Source organism: Ceratotherium simum, chromosome X (genome assembly GCF_057802395.1).
Source record: "Ceratotherium simum simum isolate JZ-2026a chromosome X, ASM5780239v1, whole genome shotgun sequence".
NCBI classification, from domain to species: Eukaryota; Metazoa; Chordata; class Mammalia; order Perissodactyla; family Rhinocerotidae; genus Ceratotherium; species Ceratotherium simum.
In genome coordinates, this window is record NC_141940.1 from 16,683,577 (window position 1) to 16,699,972 (window position 16,396).

The following is a 16,396-nucleotide window of genomic DNA, read 5'->3' on the forward strand; positions in this document are numbered from 1 at the left end:
CAAATTCCTAATGACTAATGATGTTGAGCATCTTTTCATGTACTTCTTGGCCACTTGTATGTGTTCTTTGGAGATATGTCTTTTCAAATTCTTTGCCTGTTTTTCCTTAGATTGTCTTTTTGTTGTTGAGTTGAAAGAATTGTTTTTATATTATGAATACTAGATGCTTACCACATGTATACTTTGCAAATATTTTCTCCCATCCTGTGGGTTGTCTTTTCACTCTTGATAGTCCTTTGATGCACAAAAGCTTTTAATTTTGATGAAGTCAAATTATCTATATTTTCGTTTCGTTGCTTGTGCTTTTGGTGTCATATTTAAAAATCCATTGCCAAATCCAAGGTCATGAAAGTTTACTCTAAAGTTTCCTTCTAAGAGTTTTATGGTTTTAGCTCTTATATTTAGGTACTGATTTATTTTTAATTTTTGTATATGGTGTGAGGTGAGGGTCCAACTCCTGTTATTGCTTTCTAGTTTGACTCCATTATGTCAAAGAAGATATTTGTATGATTTCAATATTTTAAAATGTATTAAGACTTGTTTTGTGGCTTACTATATGGTCAGTCCTGGAGAATATTCCATGAGTACTTGAGAAGAATATGTACTCTGCTGTTGTTGGGTGGGGTGTTCTATAGGTGTCTACTAGACCTAATCGGTCTATGGTGTTGTTCAAGTCCACTGCTTCCTTATTGATCTTCTGACTAGTTGTTCTATCCATTACTGTGCTGAGCCTAAAGATTAGCCAGAGGTGAAATCTTATGGCCTTTTCAGGTCTTTTCTGACTCTGAGTCCTGCCCCGGGCAAGCACGTTTTTCTAGATACCCAGGTATACTTGGGAGCATTTTAATGCCCTTATTCCCTAAAGTGTCCCACTCCCCAGTTTTTCCTTCCAGGATGTTGGCATGTCTATTGTTTGCCATAGGCAGGAGCAGCTTCTTCACTTGCCTTTCAATGTTTTTGAGGAACATCCTCCACATAGCCACTTCTCCATCCTAAGAGAGTTTAGAGTGAGGTGAAAACAAGAGCAATCGATCCGCATGTGTCAGTCCTTCAGGGAGCCCCCGGGACAGGTTCAAACGGACAAACACAATTCCTTGGGAATAAGGTCCACTCTCCTCCTTGCAGAACCAGGAACCCACACCTTGATGCAGGCTGCCATCTTTAAGACCACGGCTATGCCAGAGAGGGGGATGGGCAAGAATAAGTTAAAATGCCACAAAACATTCCTATCATGTTTCAATGGCTTGCCTCCTGATTCAGCATTTGCTTGGTTGCTGTAAACCTTTGAATATCTTCCAAAGTTCCAGTAAACTTGATTCTGACCATTTTTTCCTGTGTTTTCAGTGTTTCTGGAGAGGGATTGACCCAACCCCAGAGTACCCTACTCTGCCATTTTCACCAACATCACTCAGTTCTGTGAGTGACGTTTTGAAATTTAAACCCTTATGTTAACATCTTAATTTAATAATGTGCACTTTTTTTCCTGAAAGGAATAACAAATCACAAGAAAGACAAAACTAGAAATTTCTCTAGTATTAACGAAGTTGCGAAAATCAATAAAATGATTTATTTTATATATGCAAAGTCAAAATCTCTTTGTACACTTAAATTTCTGCAGATTAATACAAACATAACAATACTGCTCCATATAAACCTTTGTATAAACATTAAAGGAAATATATACATAATTTTTTCTTTTAGTGCTTCCAAAGCACAGAATATACAAGTCCACCTGAAGCCTTTCTGTTGTCACATGCAAGAACAAATGTCAGGGGTTGGGGCAGCCTCAGGTGCACTTGGTAATGTCTCTAGACAAAATAGAAGAGAGTTGGAGGTAGATTGCCTGGTGACTCTCCCTGCACCCTCCCACAGAGAAATAAGTTACCTGAATAGCAGCTTTCTTACTCTTTGATTCAAACTGTCCTGAATATCGCATGGTTTAAAAGGCACAGCTAGGAACTGTTGAAAACTTTGTTCAGCACACACAAGATTACCAGTTGGATTCTGAACACCTATTCTTTCTCAAGGACGTAGTAAGGACAGCAAGTAGTGCTCCACTTGCTGGTGGCCCCTAGTCACTGGGGAAAGGCCTGGAACGGCAAAGTTCAAATGAGTGAACCCTTATCACCTGTGGTGGCGTGGCAGTGTTGACCGCATTTAACCTGCTGAATTTATAAGATCATCTTCCTCAATGAAGAAAAGAAACAACAAAACAACAAATTAATACTTTCGAAGAGAACTCTTGGGGCAAAAGCCAGCTTTTACTGTCAGAGAATCACAAAATGAAAAAGGTCCACTGCTTTTTCTTAGCCCCTGGAAAACAACTCCCTTGACCAAAACATTCTAGGAAGCTTCAACAATATGCTGCTCCATCCCACAGCACAGACAACTTGTCCTTTTTTCTCCTTGGTCTTTGCATTAACATGATGATCTGCTGTTGATGTGATTGACATCGTTCAGAAGGTGATGGGAATCTATTTTTTCTAGTACCTTCTCAAGGTACTGAATTAAGACTCGTCTTTTAAACCTAAAAATAAAGAGAAATTTTACTAACCAAGAGATACTTAAAGCACTTATGTACAAGGCAGTATGCAGGGTACAAAGTAGAACTGACAATCTCCATGGGAATAGAAAATGTATCCTCATGTCAAGATAGGGTTTAGCACATACTACCAGTGCCAACCGAGGGTCCAAGCCCACCTCAGACTGTGGTGAGCATAGAAGGTTCCATAGACTTGGATGAATGAGTTGGACTCAGATAATATCAATCTAAATGCCTCTGGAGACAGCCTTAACTGTGAGTGAGGGCCAGGGTTTGAGAAAAACAAGGCAGAGCCTATTCTTCGCCTTGTCTTGCGTTGGGCACAACTGCTTAAAAACAAAAAAAAGAGCTCCTCTTTGCACTCACCTTGCAGCCTCCTTGATGGTAAATTCAACAAACTGTTTCTTGACTGCAAGAGGTCCTTGCACTTCTTCAAGCAAAATGAAAATTCTTTCATACTCTGCAGATATTTAAAGAAAAAGCTTCAGTATTTTAAAAAATATGAATGGGAAGTAAAATTCATTCTTTACACATCCTCAGTAATCATTCTTCATGGGCGAAAAGTTAGACATAGTCTGTAATTTAAACACTCAAATCAAAACATCTGCACATAACTACTAAGGGAACTCTTGTAAACAATAATCAAACGTGATAGACTGAATAATGGCCCCAAAGTTGTCCAGGCCCTAATCTCTGGAGCCCGTGAATATATTACCTTATAAGGAAAAAGGGACTTGACTTTGCAGATGTAATTAAGTTATGGATCTTGAGATGGGCAGATTATCCAGGTTTATGCATGTAGGCCCAATGTAATCACAAATATCCTTATAGAAGGAAGGCAGTAGACTTAGAGTCAGAGAGAAAAGATGTAAGGATGGGAGCCGAGGTTAGGGAGGACAGAAGGTGCTAACATTGCAGGCCTGAAGATGGAGGAAGGAGCCATCAGCTAAGGAATGCAGGCAGCCTGTAGAAGCCAGAAAAGGCAAAGAAACAGATTCTTCCTAGAGACTCTAGAAGGAATGCTGGCCTGCCAACACCTTCATTTTAGCCCAGTGAAAATAATTTCAGAATTTTGACTTCCACAACTGTAAGATAATACAGTTTTGAGCCACAAAGTTTGTGGTAACTTGCTACAGCAGCAAAAGGAAACTATTACAACAAGTAAGGAAAAAAAGAGAAAAAGGTGTGCTGGGTCTTTTTAATTAAGCAAGAGGAATCGCTTTAGATTATGTGAAAACCCAATACTTCCCAAAAATGCACCTGAAGAGATGGCTTGAGGCTATTCTGAATCACAGAATGGGAGAGACCTCCCATTACATTATTGATAGATGTTCTTTCACTACTTACTTCGTCCAAATTTTCGAACTTCCTTCATTAACTGATGTTTTATATCAGCATTGATTCCTTGTGCCATAGCAGGAGTTATTTGCAATCTATTTGGCATAGCTCCTAAAGTAGATGTTACTGAGACTTTTCGATCATCTACGGAGACAGTACAGTTTTTGGTTCCTCCCACAAGTGCATTACTACCAGGTTTGTGAATCAGGCCATCTTTCCTGAGACTCATGAAGTCATCAGACAGAGAATCCAATGGGTTGGGTGGAATCCCATCTCCCGCCATATTCATCAGCTCTGGTGCAGCAGATTTTGACAAGAAGCCATCAGGTGGGGTTTGACCATTTTCCATCTTCTCCTCATGGACTTCATGAATGACAGTAACATCTGAAAATCAAATTAAGAAGTTGAGCTGTGAGGTAGGTGCATTATATCAACCCCACAGGTAGATCCCGGTGCCCCTCAGTTTTGAGGAAATTGTTTCATAAAACAAAAGGATGTACCAGATGGAGTCTGAGACCCCTCAAATTGAGCTCAGGAAGGTAAAATGGCAAAACCACTTTTTTCTCTCCATGGCACTATGAATGCACATGGAAACTAAGTAAGATAGTATAGCTAATAAACATTCTCAGATCCCTGGCACTCCTGGTCTAGTGGCAAGCTGAAAAGCAGCAAGTCTCACTTGATATCATGATTTCTATAATTTACCCATAAAACGCCATGCTATACTGAGCTTGACACCAGACTATGTAAGCCCCCCTCAACCTCCCCCCTCTCTACATCAAAAGTTCTAAGAAAACAGAGGTGGCCATTAGGTCTGAAGGCTCTACATGTACTCGATCACCAAAAATCCTTGTCTGTCTATGATTCTCACTATTCTCTTCTGTGTCAAAGAAGTGGCTTTCTTTTTACTCCAAGTCTGACACCTCTACTTCATTTACTCATCTCCTCTGTGCCAGGCACTGTGCCAGGAGCTGGTGGATGGGCAGTGAACAAGACAGAAACGACTCCTACCCCTGTGGAACTCACATTCTCATGGGGGATGTCAGACAGTAAGTGCGCAAGGAGCAAATAAAATAATTACATTTTGAATTCATGTTAGGGAAGAAGCAAGCAGGGGTGTGACAGAGAGCAGGAGAGGAAGCCCCCATGGACCGCATGGTCCAGCAGGGCCTTCTGTGGAGGTGTCCTTTGGGCAGAGCTTGGAGGAAGAGAAAGAGCCGGCCTGTGCACACACAGAGGAAGAGTGCCAGGCTGCAGCAAGGGCAAGTGCAGGGCCTGTAGGAGGAGCTGAGCCGGGACCATAGAACAAAGGACACAGACAGACAGAGCAAGGAGGAGACCCACAGGACATGAGTTAGGAGAGGGTGGCAGGGCCAGGTCGTGCAGAGCTTATAGACCATAGTGGGGAGTTCAGATTCTGTTCTGAGTGCATAAGAAAGTTGATGATGGGTTTTCAGGATAGACATGGCGTGATCTGATTTCCATGTTGACATGATTATTCTGGCTGCAGGGCAGAAAATGGGTTAAATGAGAAGATGGGAAGCAGGGAAATCAGATAAGAAGCTATTGTAGTAGTGTGGTGACAGATGATGGCAGCATAGACTAGAGGAATGGAGAGAAACGGTAGGGTGCAGGATTTTTATTGGTCGTCAAGTGGCCTGGACTTGCTAATGGATGGAAGTGAGAGAATAAAAGAGAAACAATGGTGACTCTAAGGTTTTCACCTGAACCACTAGGTAAATAATTGTGCCAGGGGGGTGCAGGTGCCAGTGCACAACTGCTCATGAGAGTGGACTGTGTCCAGCTCTTCCCGATCTGGTTCAGTGACCTCACGTTGATAGCTTGACATCGATAATGTTGGCATTATTTACACTGTGGAAATCTGCAAACAGTACAATCCAGGGCTTCTCCACCCTCCCAACCCCCACACCTGTGGACAGTTGGCTGTTACAGTGTTACCACCCGATGGTGTCCTTAACTGCACTGGGGAAGGCTGCAGGTTGAGTTGTTTTGAAGGGAGGGGAGGTCAGGAGTTCAGCTGAAACACATGAAACCTACTGAGTTTTATGTCTGTCAGACACCTAAGTAGAGATACCATGTCCACAGTTAAATTTGAGTCTCGAGTTTGGAGCAAGTTGTAGTCTAAAGGTATAAATATCCAAGTCGTTGACATGTAAATCTTATTTAAAGCCCCAAGCCTGCATGGGATCACCTAGGGAGAGAGTGCAGTGACAAGGAGTGGGTCCAGGATCGAGCCTTGGGTCCCTGCACTATTTAGAGGTGGAAAGGAAGGGAAAAGCCAGAAAAAGAGGATGAAAGGGGTCTCCTTTATATTAAAGGGAAAAGAAAACCAGGAATTTGTGGTGTCTGGGAGCCCAAGAAAGTTTCCACGGAGGAGGGAGTGAACGACTGTGTCAAATAATGCTAAGAAGAAACGGGAACATGCGGCAGACACTGGGGACCTTGATGAGAGATGTTGCAGTGGAGTGGAGGAGGCAAGGCCAGATTGCACCGGGCTAGAGCATGAAGAGGAGATGAGGACATAGAGAGCCAGTGCAGACCCATCTCTTTATTGATCCCATTTGCCCCTACCGCCTCAGGAACCTGCTTTATCATTCTGACTTGTGCAGCAAAGCCAAATAGCTGCATCTCATTAGGCCTTGCCCTGGCAAAGCAAACATGTTCACACCTCCATTTCTCCATCTTGTGTTAATTACTATATAGATATGGATATTTTCCCCCCTCATATAGACTGAGATCCTTGAAACAGGGTCTCTGCTCCCCACAGGGCCCTTTGTACCTACCACATCGATGGTTTAATAATGGTCTACTTAATGAACAGGAACTGAATACAAAATAAATGAATAGAAAGGAAAATAAAATTGTTTAGTGTCTTAGTCCTCTAGGAGCCATAAGGAAATCACAACCACTACTCTATACCTGTGTGTACAAGGGTGGGTTTTATGAGGTTTGGATAAGATGGGAACCACGAGGCTGAGGGTGGTCCCTTTCCGCCCACATGGTTAGTTACAGTAGGTGGTGTTTGTGGTTTCCTCAACAGCAGGGACATACTCCGCCTTCTCTTAGATGACAGAGGACTGTTGGGTTCTCCAGGACGTTTCACTTTGTTTTGTGGCCCTGCTACAAACTCATCTGCTTCATCAATCATCATTCCCTAAAAAACATCAATGAACACATTCCATTAAACATAACACTGCAAGCACTCTTCATAGGCAGACACAATCATGCATTATATCACCCATATAGGTCTTAATCATGGGCCAAAGATTTACCAGGGCCCACACGGACTCTGTTCAGAAAATGCTACTCAATTTTAACCCAGTGTAAGTGGAACAAGGAGGAAACTAAAATATAAGGTGCTGTCCAAGGTCAAACATAGTACAATCATGATTAACCAGAAAGCTTAGGAAATAAGCAATTTTCATCAATCAAAATTGGAATAAACCCACAGTTACCTTTCTGAAGAAGTACAAACGATTTTGAATCAACCCTTGGTATGGGAAATAATTCATTTTTGTGTGTTTTGTGCTTTAAACTCATTAAGAAATATTGATTATCACTGTACAGAATGCTGCATGTAGATGGTGAAGGGCAGGTAGATGGAAAATGTAATGCCCCCAATGGCAACCTCAGAGAGATTCAAATATGTCCACCTTGGTGCTGGACAGAAAGGAGGGGGCTTTTCACTCTTGGGGGTAGATAAAAGATGAGAGCCACCAGTATAGAAAGTTAGCTAACAGCTGCTCTCATCCAAGGATAACCCAAGAATATGCGCTCCCATTATCTGAATAAAATCATGATAAATGACTTTTCCAAGGCATTTTCCAAAGCAAAATAGTACAGAAAGGGGAAAACATATTCACTGAGCATTTACTATGTGTCAGGTAATGTTCTAAATGGCATACATGTGCTAACTCGATACTCCACAGAGCTCTATTAGTTAGGTATAATAATTATCCACTGTGCTATAAGTGAGGGAACCAAGACACAGAAAGATTAAGAAAAACTCCAACTGATTGAGGATTGGGGTGAGGTGGAATACCTTTCACGGTCTAGTATTGTTACGGAAGAGATTATTGCACAGTCTGCACCTTAATACCAATGGTCTCTTTCACGAGTGCAGATATAATTCCCATTTGTCTCCCTGCTTCAATGGTCAAGTCAGTATATCTTTCACATACACACACACACACACACACACACACACATATTTAGATCTCTAGTAGGACAAACCAAATAAAGCAACATCACCTAGTACTTCATATTTCAAGAGAAGCACTTCATCACTGTCTAGATAGAGCACTAAAGATCTGAATAATGGAAAGAGAGGAAATGAACGGTGATCTCAATATTAAAGGAATTAGTGTGTGGAGGTGGAAATGAATACACTCTGGAGCTGGAAAGATGTGGGTTCAAAGCCTGATTCTTATCAGCTGTGTCAGACAGGGTAAGCCATTTGACCACTGCCAGCCTTGATTTCTTCTTATTAAAGGGCAGATAGTAATACTCATCTGAAGAACGCTTATGAGCATTAAATGTGATGATTTAAGACCCCAGCTTCTACTAGGCACTCAATAAATGTCAGCTATTATTTTATTCAACCAACACACTCTTGCATCAGGAGGCTACCACTTTCCATTCACAAAGAGCCCTGGAGTCATATTTTATCTTTTAAACAAACAGAAGGAGAACCTCTGATTTATATCCATCTTGTCAAGACGAAAGGAACTATAGCATGAATATCACAATTTAGGCAGAGATAGAAATGAGTATCCTACCTTCTTATCTTGTTTAAATGGATTGCCAAAAGTATGTAGTCTTTTTGGTTGATCTGGATCAATCTCTCGAAGTGGAGAAGCCAATGTCTTCAGATATTCCTGATAGTTACCCATTTGTGCAACTGGAACACTATGAAGGGAATCTGCAAAATCACCGGAAAAGAAACAGATGTTATACAGCTGAAGTGTATGGTCCTTTTGAGAGGACATGATCATAGTTTGGCTTAGCAATGTGTATCTTAGCATCCAATAGTCTAAAATCTCGAATCTAGCATTCTAGGATCTAAAATCATCTCTCTTCATCCCACTCATTACTCAGTCTACCATCACTACTGCTTACAAGCTCAAATCACTAGGCCAGGAACAACTCCCTTACTCTTCAAACGAGGTTTGAGGATGGGCTGATATCCCTTATACCACCATCCCAACTCAAAACACCGTATTTGTTCTGTGTTTCGAAGAGCCTAGGCTCTGTGGTTTTCTCTTATCATCCAGAGAACTTTGGTTAGTGGGCCTTACCCTCTTGGAGAATTTGATTAAATCTACAGGCTCTCTTCCTAGAAAAATCCGTCCTTCCCCACAAAACTTCGTGTATAATTTCAAGAGGTTGGCCAGGCTAAAATTTGCTCATTTTAATGGACAAATGACCCTGTTCAAAATGGACAAAATGGAATAAAGGGGAATTGTACACCATCACCAGTTATCCTGAACACTATCAGGTTCATTCTTTTCATGTAAATGAGGAATTCTGGATTGAATTCATCACAGTAGGCCAGGCGGGATAGTGTTGAGGTGTGCAATTTCCCAAATCTGACAAACCTGGGTTCTGCAACTTTCCAACTCACGAAGTCTGGGCAAACTACCAAAATGCTCACTCTCAGTTCCCATGTCCATAAAATGGGCATAAAACCATTATCTTTCTCATGGGGCTGTTTTGAGGCTTACAAGAGCTAAAGCACGATGATTAATATATGCACTGATTAATGCACATTTCTCCTTAAACCTGAGAACAATGAACTTGTGCCTGGGTAGACGTAGGGATTCAGTGAAAACAGGCATTCCAAAAATAAAAGTATTGCAAAATAACCTATTCGTTATGTAATAAACACCTTCGTGTAAATCAGGCTGGACATTTTCCTAATCAACAAAAAGTGCTTTGCTCATTTACCTTCATCTTGTCCAACAATAAACTTGTGTGTTTTCAGCAGATTGGACCTCATTCTGGTTAACTGGTCTAAAAGACCTCTACGTGGAATATCATAGGCATTTCTGTATGTTTGAGGTTTCAAATCCTATTTGAAATGAAACAAATAATTTCAGTTACTCCTGAGGCTTTTAATATAGAAATGTAATTCTTAACCCTCTTATCTTAGCGAAGAGAGGGATACTCAATACATCTAACTTCAGTAGAATTTTCCCAGTGGAAAATTTACCTGCGTTGGCCTTGTTCTGAATTCTAATACACCCACAAAGCATTAAAGCCACAGAGAATATCCTTTTTGAAGTATGTGATTTAAAACACCAAATCCTGAGATTTATGCCTGTGGCACCTTGCAGGCCCACTGCTTGCAATCGAGATGCATTCCTCTGGTAGCCATGGAGGGGAGCTGCTGGGACCTCCCTCCAGGAAGCAGTGGCTGATCCTGCAAGCAGTGCAGTTAGCTGAGCGCCTCCAGCTGCAGTGCCTTAGGGATCCGCTGCAGCACATGAGCCGAGGCCATGCTCTTCCCAGGCTGCCACCCGCCAGTGACTGCGAAAGGTGGGGGGTGTTAGGGCCTGGCCACTTCTGCCCAACATGGACCTCCTTTATGGGAAATCTTGGTGCCAGAGGTCCCTGTTAGGCTGGCCAAGACTTTTTCTACAAGCTGCACTGCTGCCTGAGGCTCTTCATATCCAATCCTCCTTCCTTGCCCCCTCCTCTCATGGCTACTAGATCAGCATTGTGGCCTGAAACCTCCCCCTGCTTACTCCTGTTCCCTATCCCCTTTCTCTTTCACAGACATTACCCCTCAAACATATCTTGTACATTTAATCCCATATTGGCGTCTGCTGGCAGGACAATTCCTAGTCCGGTCCATTAATAATGATGAAGTCCAACAGGATGGTAAGGATTTCAAAACTAAAGTAATACGAAAGACATAAATGTATCTGACAAATTCAAGCAAATACAAACTATTTATGTCACAATTTACCTTGTTTAAGAGCCCTACTTGGAAGCCAGCAAATTCTTTGGTATTCAATTCTGTCAGTCTCGGTGCAGTTTCCCCTATGATTTCTTTCAATAGTTTTCTAAAATTTTTACTGTGAGTCAAGGACACGCCACCTCCAGAATGATTTTTCACTTTGATTCCAATTTCCTGGGGAGGTTTCTTCCCCACTGAGGCTAGTATTCGTTCTGACTCTAGTTTGGTCTAAAATGAAAGTACATAGTATGTTATGAAGTGATCTATATTATCACTGGTGTTTTTACTACTTAAGAAAGACAATACTTTAAGAACCCCACAGAACAATTTTCAATTGCAAATCACAGAAAAACGGATAATTAAACATTTTCCTGTGCTTCTCTGCACTACCACAGCAAACGGGGAGGGGGGGCTAGAAAGATAAATAAGAATACATTTTTTTCTCTTGTCTAGTGTCAAAATTATGATTGAATCATGGAGAGAATGGAAACCATGGATAAGAATTATATTCATAGACATTTAAAATCACATTTTGTTACTGTAAAATCTAGTCTAAGTCAACATATTCATTTCGAACCCAGACATAAAGGTTTAAGACTTTGTATTTATAAATGTAAACTAGCGCTAAAATTCAGATTACATAGATTGGCCTTATATCTGAAAAAAATTAAACTGTTTATTCTTAATATTGAACCATCCAAAAAAAAGTAATGTTTAATTTAACAAATATTACCAAGTAAATAATTTGTAATATGTGCTCAATAAGTTTTTTACTAACAACAAAAAGGTCCTCTTAAAAGATACTATTATACCATATTGGTAAATATTACTTGAGAGTGTATTGTAGCAATATATTGGGCATAGTTTTTGATTTACCCACATTCTGAGATGGTTCAAGGAACACTGGTGACATAGAGTTATTAAATTAGTAATTAGAGCTATTATAAATTAGTAATAATCTTTTCTTTGTCTCTAAAAGATGAAATTCCACCAATGTCCAGTAAGCCCAAAATAATTTTGAATTTCTTGTGGTTTGATCAGAGATATTCATTAATTTTTGCTACTTATTGGAATTAAGTATGTTTATTATCTTTAAAAAAATTAAGTCATGAAAAAAGGGATAAGAGCAAATGAAGGGTCTGTTTCCATAAATGGTCCTGAAAGCCCATTTATAAAACTATACAAGCAATGTGTCCCAGAAGGTCCCAGAACCTGCATGAGTTTCAACTCTGTTCACTATTCTTCCTTGTGGCCATACCCTGCCGACACAGCCTTAAAGGCCTAAGGTAAACATCAAATAAAAAATATAAATCAATAGATCAATCAATAAATAACCAAAACAAAACATTAACAACAACAAAAATCTATTAGCAGAGAGGAAAAGGGGTTAAGGGGACACTCGGTAGATCAGAAATCTGGGTTTGCCTTTACTTTCTTCTGCATTTCTGAGCCCACAGGACTGGTAGGAACTGGTAAACTCCAGATCGTACTTAAGTTTTTGCCAGTTCCTAGGAAGGTGTGTCAGCTTCCCAATTGTGGAGTCATTTTGGTTCTTTAGTGAAATCTGACACGTTTTTGCTTACTACTCTCTGTTTTCTAAAGGCCCGACTTCTAAACATATCCAACTTGAAGCATTATAATCACTGCAAATGCTCCTACCGTTCCCTACCTGGGAATACATTTGTGCGTGAGAAGAAAAGGAAGCTGCTGCATTAATTTGTCATATAACATAACACATTCGCATGGCAGTAAAGCTCTAACTCAGTAGTTCTCAAACATTTCCATCCTGCAAGAATGGGCTAGGTAGAGGTGAGAAGTATGATAAGTAGGGGTGAGTGGAGGATGAGGTACTAATAGAGAGGGGCAGGCAAGGGACAAGGTGAATAATGGTGAATGAGGTGGGGGTATAAAGGAACAGATGGAGGGCAAGAAGAGAGGAGGTCGAACTCCACTCTTCAGGTCCCCTTGGGGCCTATCAACCTCCAGTTTGAAGAACACTGGTCTCATCTCCCCCTCTCCAAGAAAAAGCATACGGATATTTATTGCCTAAAAACTAATTTCAGGCAAGTCATTTCATCACACCATGCCTCAGTGTGCTGACCTAAAAAGGGAGGATGCTCTAGCCCAATGTGATTTGAGGAGAAACTAGGTTGAAGATAGACAAAATGTGACCCACGAGATAATTCTATTAAGCCTCTGCCCCTCTTAGGCCACAAAATATCAACCAGCTTGTGGGTAGGACAAACTGGCAAGCGAAAGGAGAAATGGCACAGCATCAAATGATACTGACAGACCCTTAACTGCAGTTTAATGGTGAAGCTAGAAGCCATAGAGAATCACATTATTACTAATCCATAAAGTGTAGAAATATATACACATTTAATTTGAAAAATTACAATTACACTAAAGAATAAGGAAATGCACTTCTGAGGGCAAAGGATTTTTGTTTGTTTGTTTTTACCAATACTACCTGTTGGCTGAGTTTTTTAAGGTAAGAGATAACACTGTAACTAAGTCCACAATCTAAATTATCTGATATCAGATTTGGAGCTCCCATCATCCTTAGTGCTTTCTTTAATGGCTATAAGGAAACAAAATACACAACAGTAAGAATAGAATAAATCTTAAAATACTCAAAGTTCAGTTATAAGGGGCAAAGGGACATGATTCATTTCTTAGAAGTCAAGGTGCTGCACATAAAACCAAACATGGAACATTAAAAAGTGGCAATGAAAATAGCAGAGAGGTAAGGAGCAGAGAGTAAAACAATCAGAAGAGAGTGGGATAAGAAGAGCAAGGAATAGCAAATTCAAACAGGTAAATTGCTTTCAGTCTTAGTACCCAAGTCAGAAAATCAGTTCACATTGCATTTTATTATGCACCCCATTCCTGCCATGGTAAATACTAACACACCCCAATTTCTCTTCCCAGTGACACCAATGGTACCATCTGCCTTTTCACCTCTAGAAAGTTGGCTTAAAGTTTACCACATCCACCTCTGAAATGATTTTGATCATCTTGATTTAGATTATATGATCAGTTCAAAATCATCATGAATATTTTTCTCAAATTGTAAGAACCCAAATGAGATCAAGTAATTTTTTACTCTTTTTGGATCTCCCCCACCAGTGCCCCTACTTCAAGCTGTGTCTAGGACACATTTAACAGGGACCAAGTAAATACAATGTCCTCAGAATTTTTTTTTTTCAGAGGGATACCCCATATTGAGAATTTCTAGAGTTAAAAAGGGAAGTTGATATAATGCATGAATCCAGACTTATTTCTCTTAAATTCCAAAATTACACTTTCATAACGTTAGTTTTAATAAGAGAAACCTAGATGTGTTTTATAAAAATAACCATGGCAGTTAAAAGAAATAAAATAAAGAAAGCAGTTCTCTTTTGTGCCGCCATGACATCTGCAAGCTCTTACATAATTTGAGAAGACAATGGTGACACAAATATTTATAAATAAAAAGAAATATCTCATTTCAGGGATAAAGTTTTTGGTTCATTGACATTTCTTGTGACAAGAATCATCATTGATACAGTTAATACATATATACACGTAAATACATACTAATAAGTAGTATGGAGGCAGAGTTTTTAAGTAGCCGTCAAAAGCCTGTCTCCACTTCAGATTTGGCTTAAGCTTGTGAACTTTAAACAAGTCATCTGTAAGAGAAAACCAAATAAAATATTACATAATTCCAGTCCTAAATGCCAAGACGTGAATCAAGCCACCCACATCTACTATAACATTTCCTAGAAATCTCAAGTTTTAATTACATTAGATGAACCTTGCATTGCAGTTTATTTGATTGTCTTTTTTGGTACTATTTATCAAAATTATATATAGCATTTTTCTAGAAAATGAAATAAATTCTCAATTTACATATTCCTCTTCTGTCTGTGAAACTACATAAAATATAATATTAAAACACTGGCTCTTATCCATGTGAAATATTTTTCGGACCTGTTACATCTTGGTAACTCTACTGTAGAAATTTTCACCTGAGGGGAAATCCATGGTCACTGGTTGATGGAATATTTCTTTTATTTAAATAGAGGATGTTAAAACAACAACAACAAATGAACTCATAGATACAGAGAACAGATTGGTGGTTGCCAGAGGCAAAGGGGTGGGAGGGTGGGCGAAACGGGTGAAGGTGGTCAAATGGTACAAACTTCCGGTTATAAAATAAATAAGACCTGGGGATGTAATGTACAGCATGGTGACTATAGGTAATAACACTGTATTGCATATTTGAAAGTTGTTGAGAGTAGATCTTAAAAGTTCTCATCACAAGGAACAAAATTTGTAACTATGTGTGGTGACGGAAGTTAACTAGACTTATTGTGGTGATCATTTCACAATATATACAAATATCGAATCATTATGTTGTACACCTGAAACTAATGTAATGTTATAGGTCAGTTACATCTCAATAATAAATAAATAAATAAATAGTGTTATACTTTTTGCTGAAGGGCACGGTAAGAGACTTTACAAAGTCTATGAGAACAAAGGCTAAGCCTCTAACGTCTGGGCAATGACGGCAAGCTCTAAATCATGTTTTGGATTCTCCTTAATCAGCCTATACTTTGTTTAGCCGTATTTGTCCCCTATTCATTCCTTTGATTTCAATGTCGGGCATTTTCAGCCAAACTTTGAATCTCTCAAATATTAGTTAACAATTGGGTGATGGCACTAGTAAAGGCAAGTAGAGATGTTAAGTTGAAGTTCAAAACTCTGTATAACTAAATATGCTTCTTGAATACCACGTGCATTTCCTTAAATAAGCAGATACGCCCTATTTTTCACACTTTAATTATTTTAATAATCTAAATGCATTATATACACTACATGAAAATTTCCAAAACATGTCATTATTTCCTTCTGAGGGTAAGAAAATATATTTTTCTAATATAATAATTCAAAATCGATAACCCCAGACATCAACATGAACTTGCTACACTTACTGTAAACACCAAAAATATTATAAATTCATCCACTATTTTGTTTCTTCAGGTGTTATTGGCTCTTATTAAAAAAAATGCTTTACTTCCAGGGACAAAACCATCCCTATGCCATATGCGTAATTTCTCTACAAGTAGGGCTATTCTTTGAAATTCTGAATTACTGTAGTTAAGGAAAGCAACTACATATTTTCTTCCTTTTACTTCTATAATAAATTATTCATTCCTCCTGAAACTAACTTAAATGAATTTACAAAGTCATAAAATGTAGGTCTTTTGTTCTTTTGGTACATGGTAGAAAGAACAAAGAGAAAAAGGATCTGAAGAGATTTCTGGCTCATTGTAGCATGCAAGTCCTTTAAAGACCATTCATATTTTGACAGAAAGGAATGAGAAATCTTGGAAATATTCTGTTATACTGTGTCTTTATGCGGAGTCTGCTGAGAATTAGGCAGATTTTGGAAACTAACTGACAAATTTAAATACCACAAGACTGGAGAGACATTTAGATATAAATAGATTAGATAATGAGAGTCAATAATAGTCTTAATATTT

The 16,396-nt window shown here is 39.3% G+C and overlaps 1 protein-coding gene across 4 annotated transcripts in view; it reads right to left on the bottom strand.

Annotated features, from left to right (window-relative positions):
* Nucleotides 1–1,533: 1,533 nt before the first annotated feature.
* The window catches only part of INTS6L (integrator complex subunit 6 like), a 53,666-nt gene continuing 38,803 nt past the window's right edge, over nt 1,534–16,396 (bottom strand). The window contains exons 10-18 of one of the 4 annotated variants that reach the window (XM_014796209.2): nt 14,442–14,536; nt 13,333–13,443; nt 10,872–11,090; nt 9,848–9,971; nt 8,680–8,822; nt 6,953–7,055; nt 3,890–4,264; nt 2,909–3,002; nt 1,534–2,527 (exon numbers count right to left, since the gene is read on the bottom strand). In XM_014796209.2, the coding sequence (XP_014651695.1) occupies nt 2,419–2,527; nt 2,909–3,002; nt 3,890–4,264; nt 6,953–7,055; nt 8,680–8,822; nt 9,848–9,971; nt 10,872–11,090; nt 13,333–13,443; nt 14,442–14,536 (1,373 nt within the window). In that variant the 3' untranslated portion in view covers nt 1,534–2,418. Of the gene's footprint in view, nt 2,528–2,908; nt 3,003–3,889; nt 4,265–6,820; nt 7,056–8,679; nt 8,823–9,847; nt 9,972–10,871; nt 11,091–13,332; nt 13,444–14,441; nt 14,537–16,396 lie in introns of all 4 variants that reach the window. The other 3 variants (XM_004441617.3, XM_087426677.1, XM_004441618.2) reach the window with 3 other exon arrangements.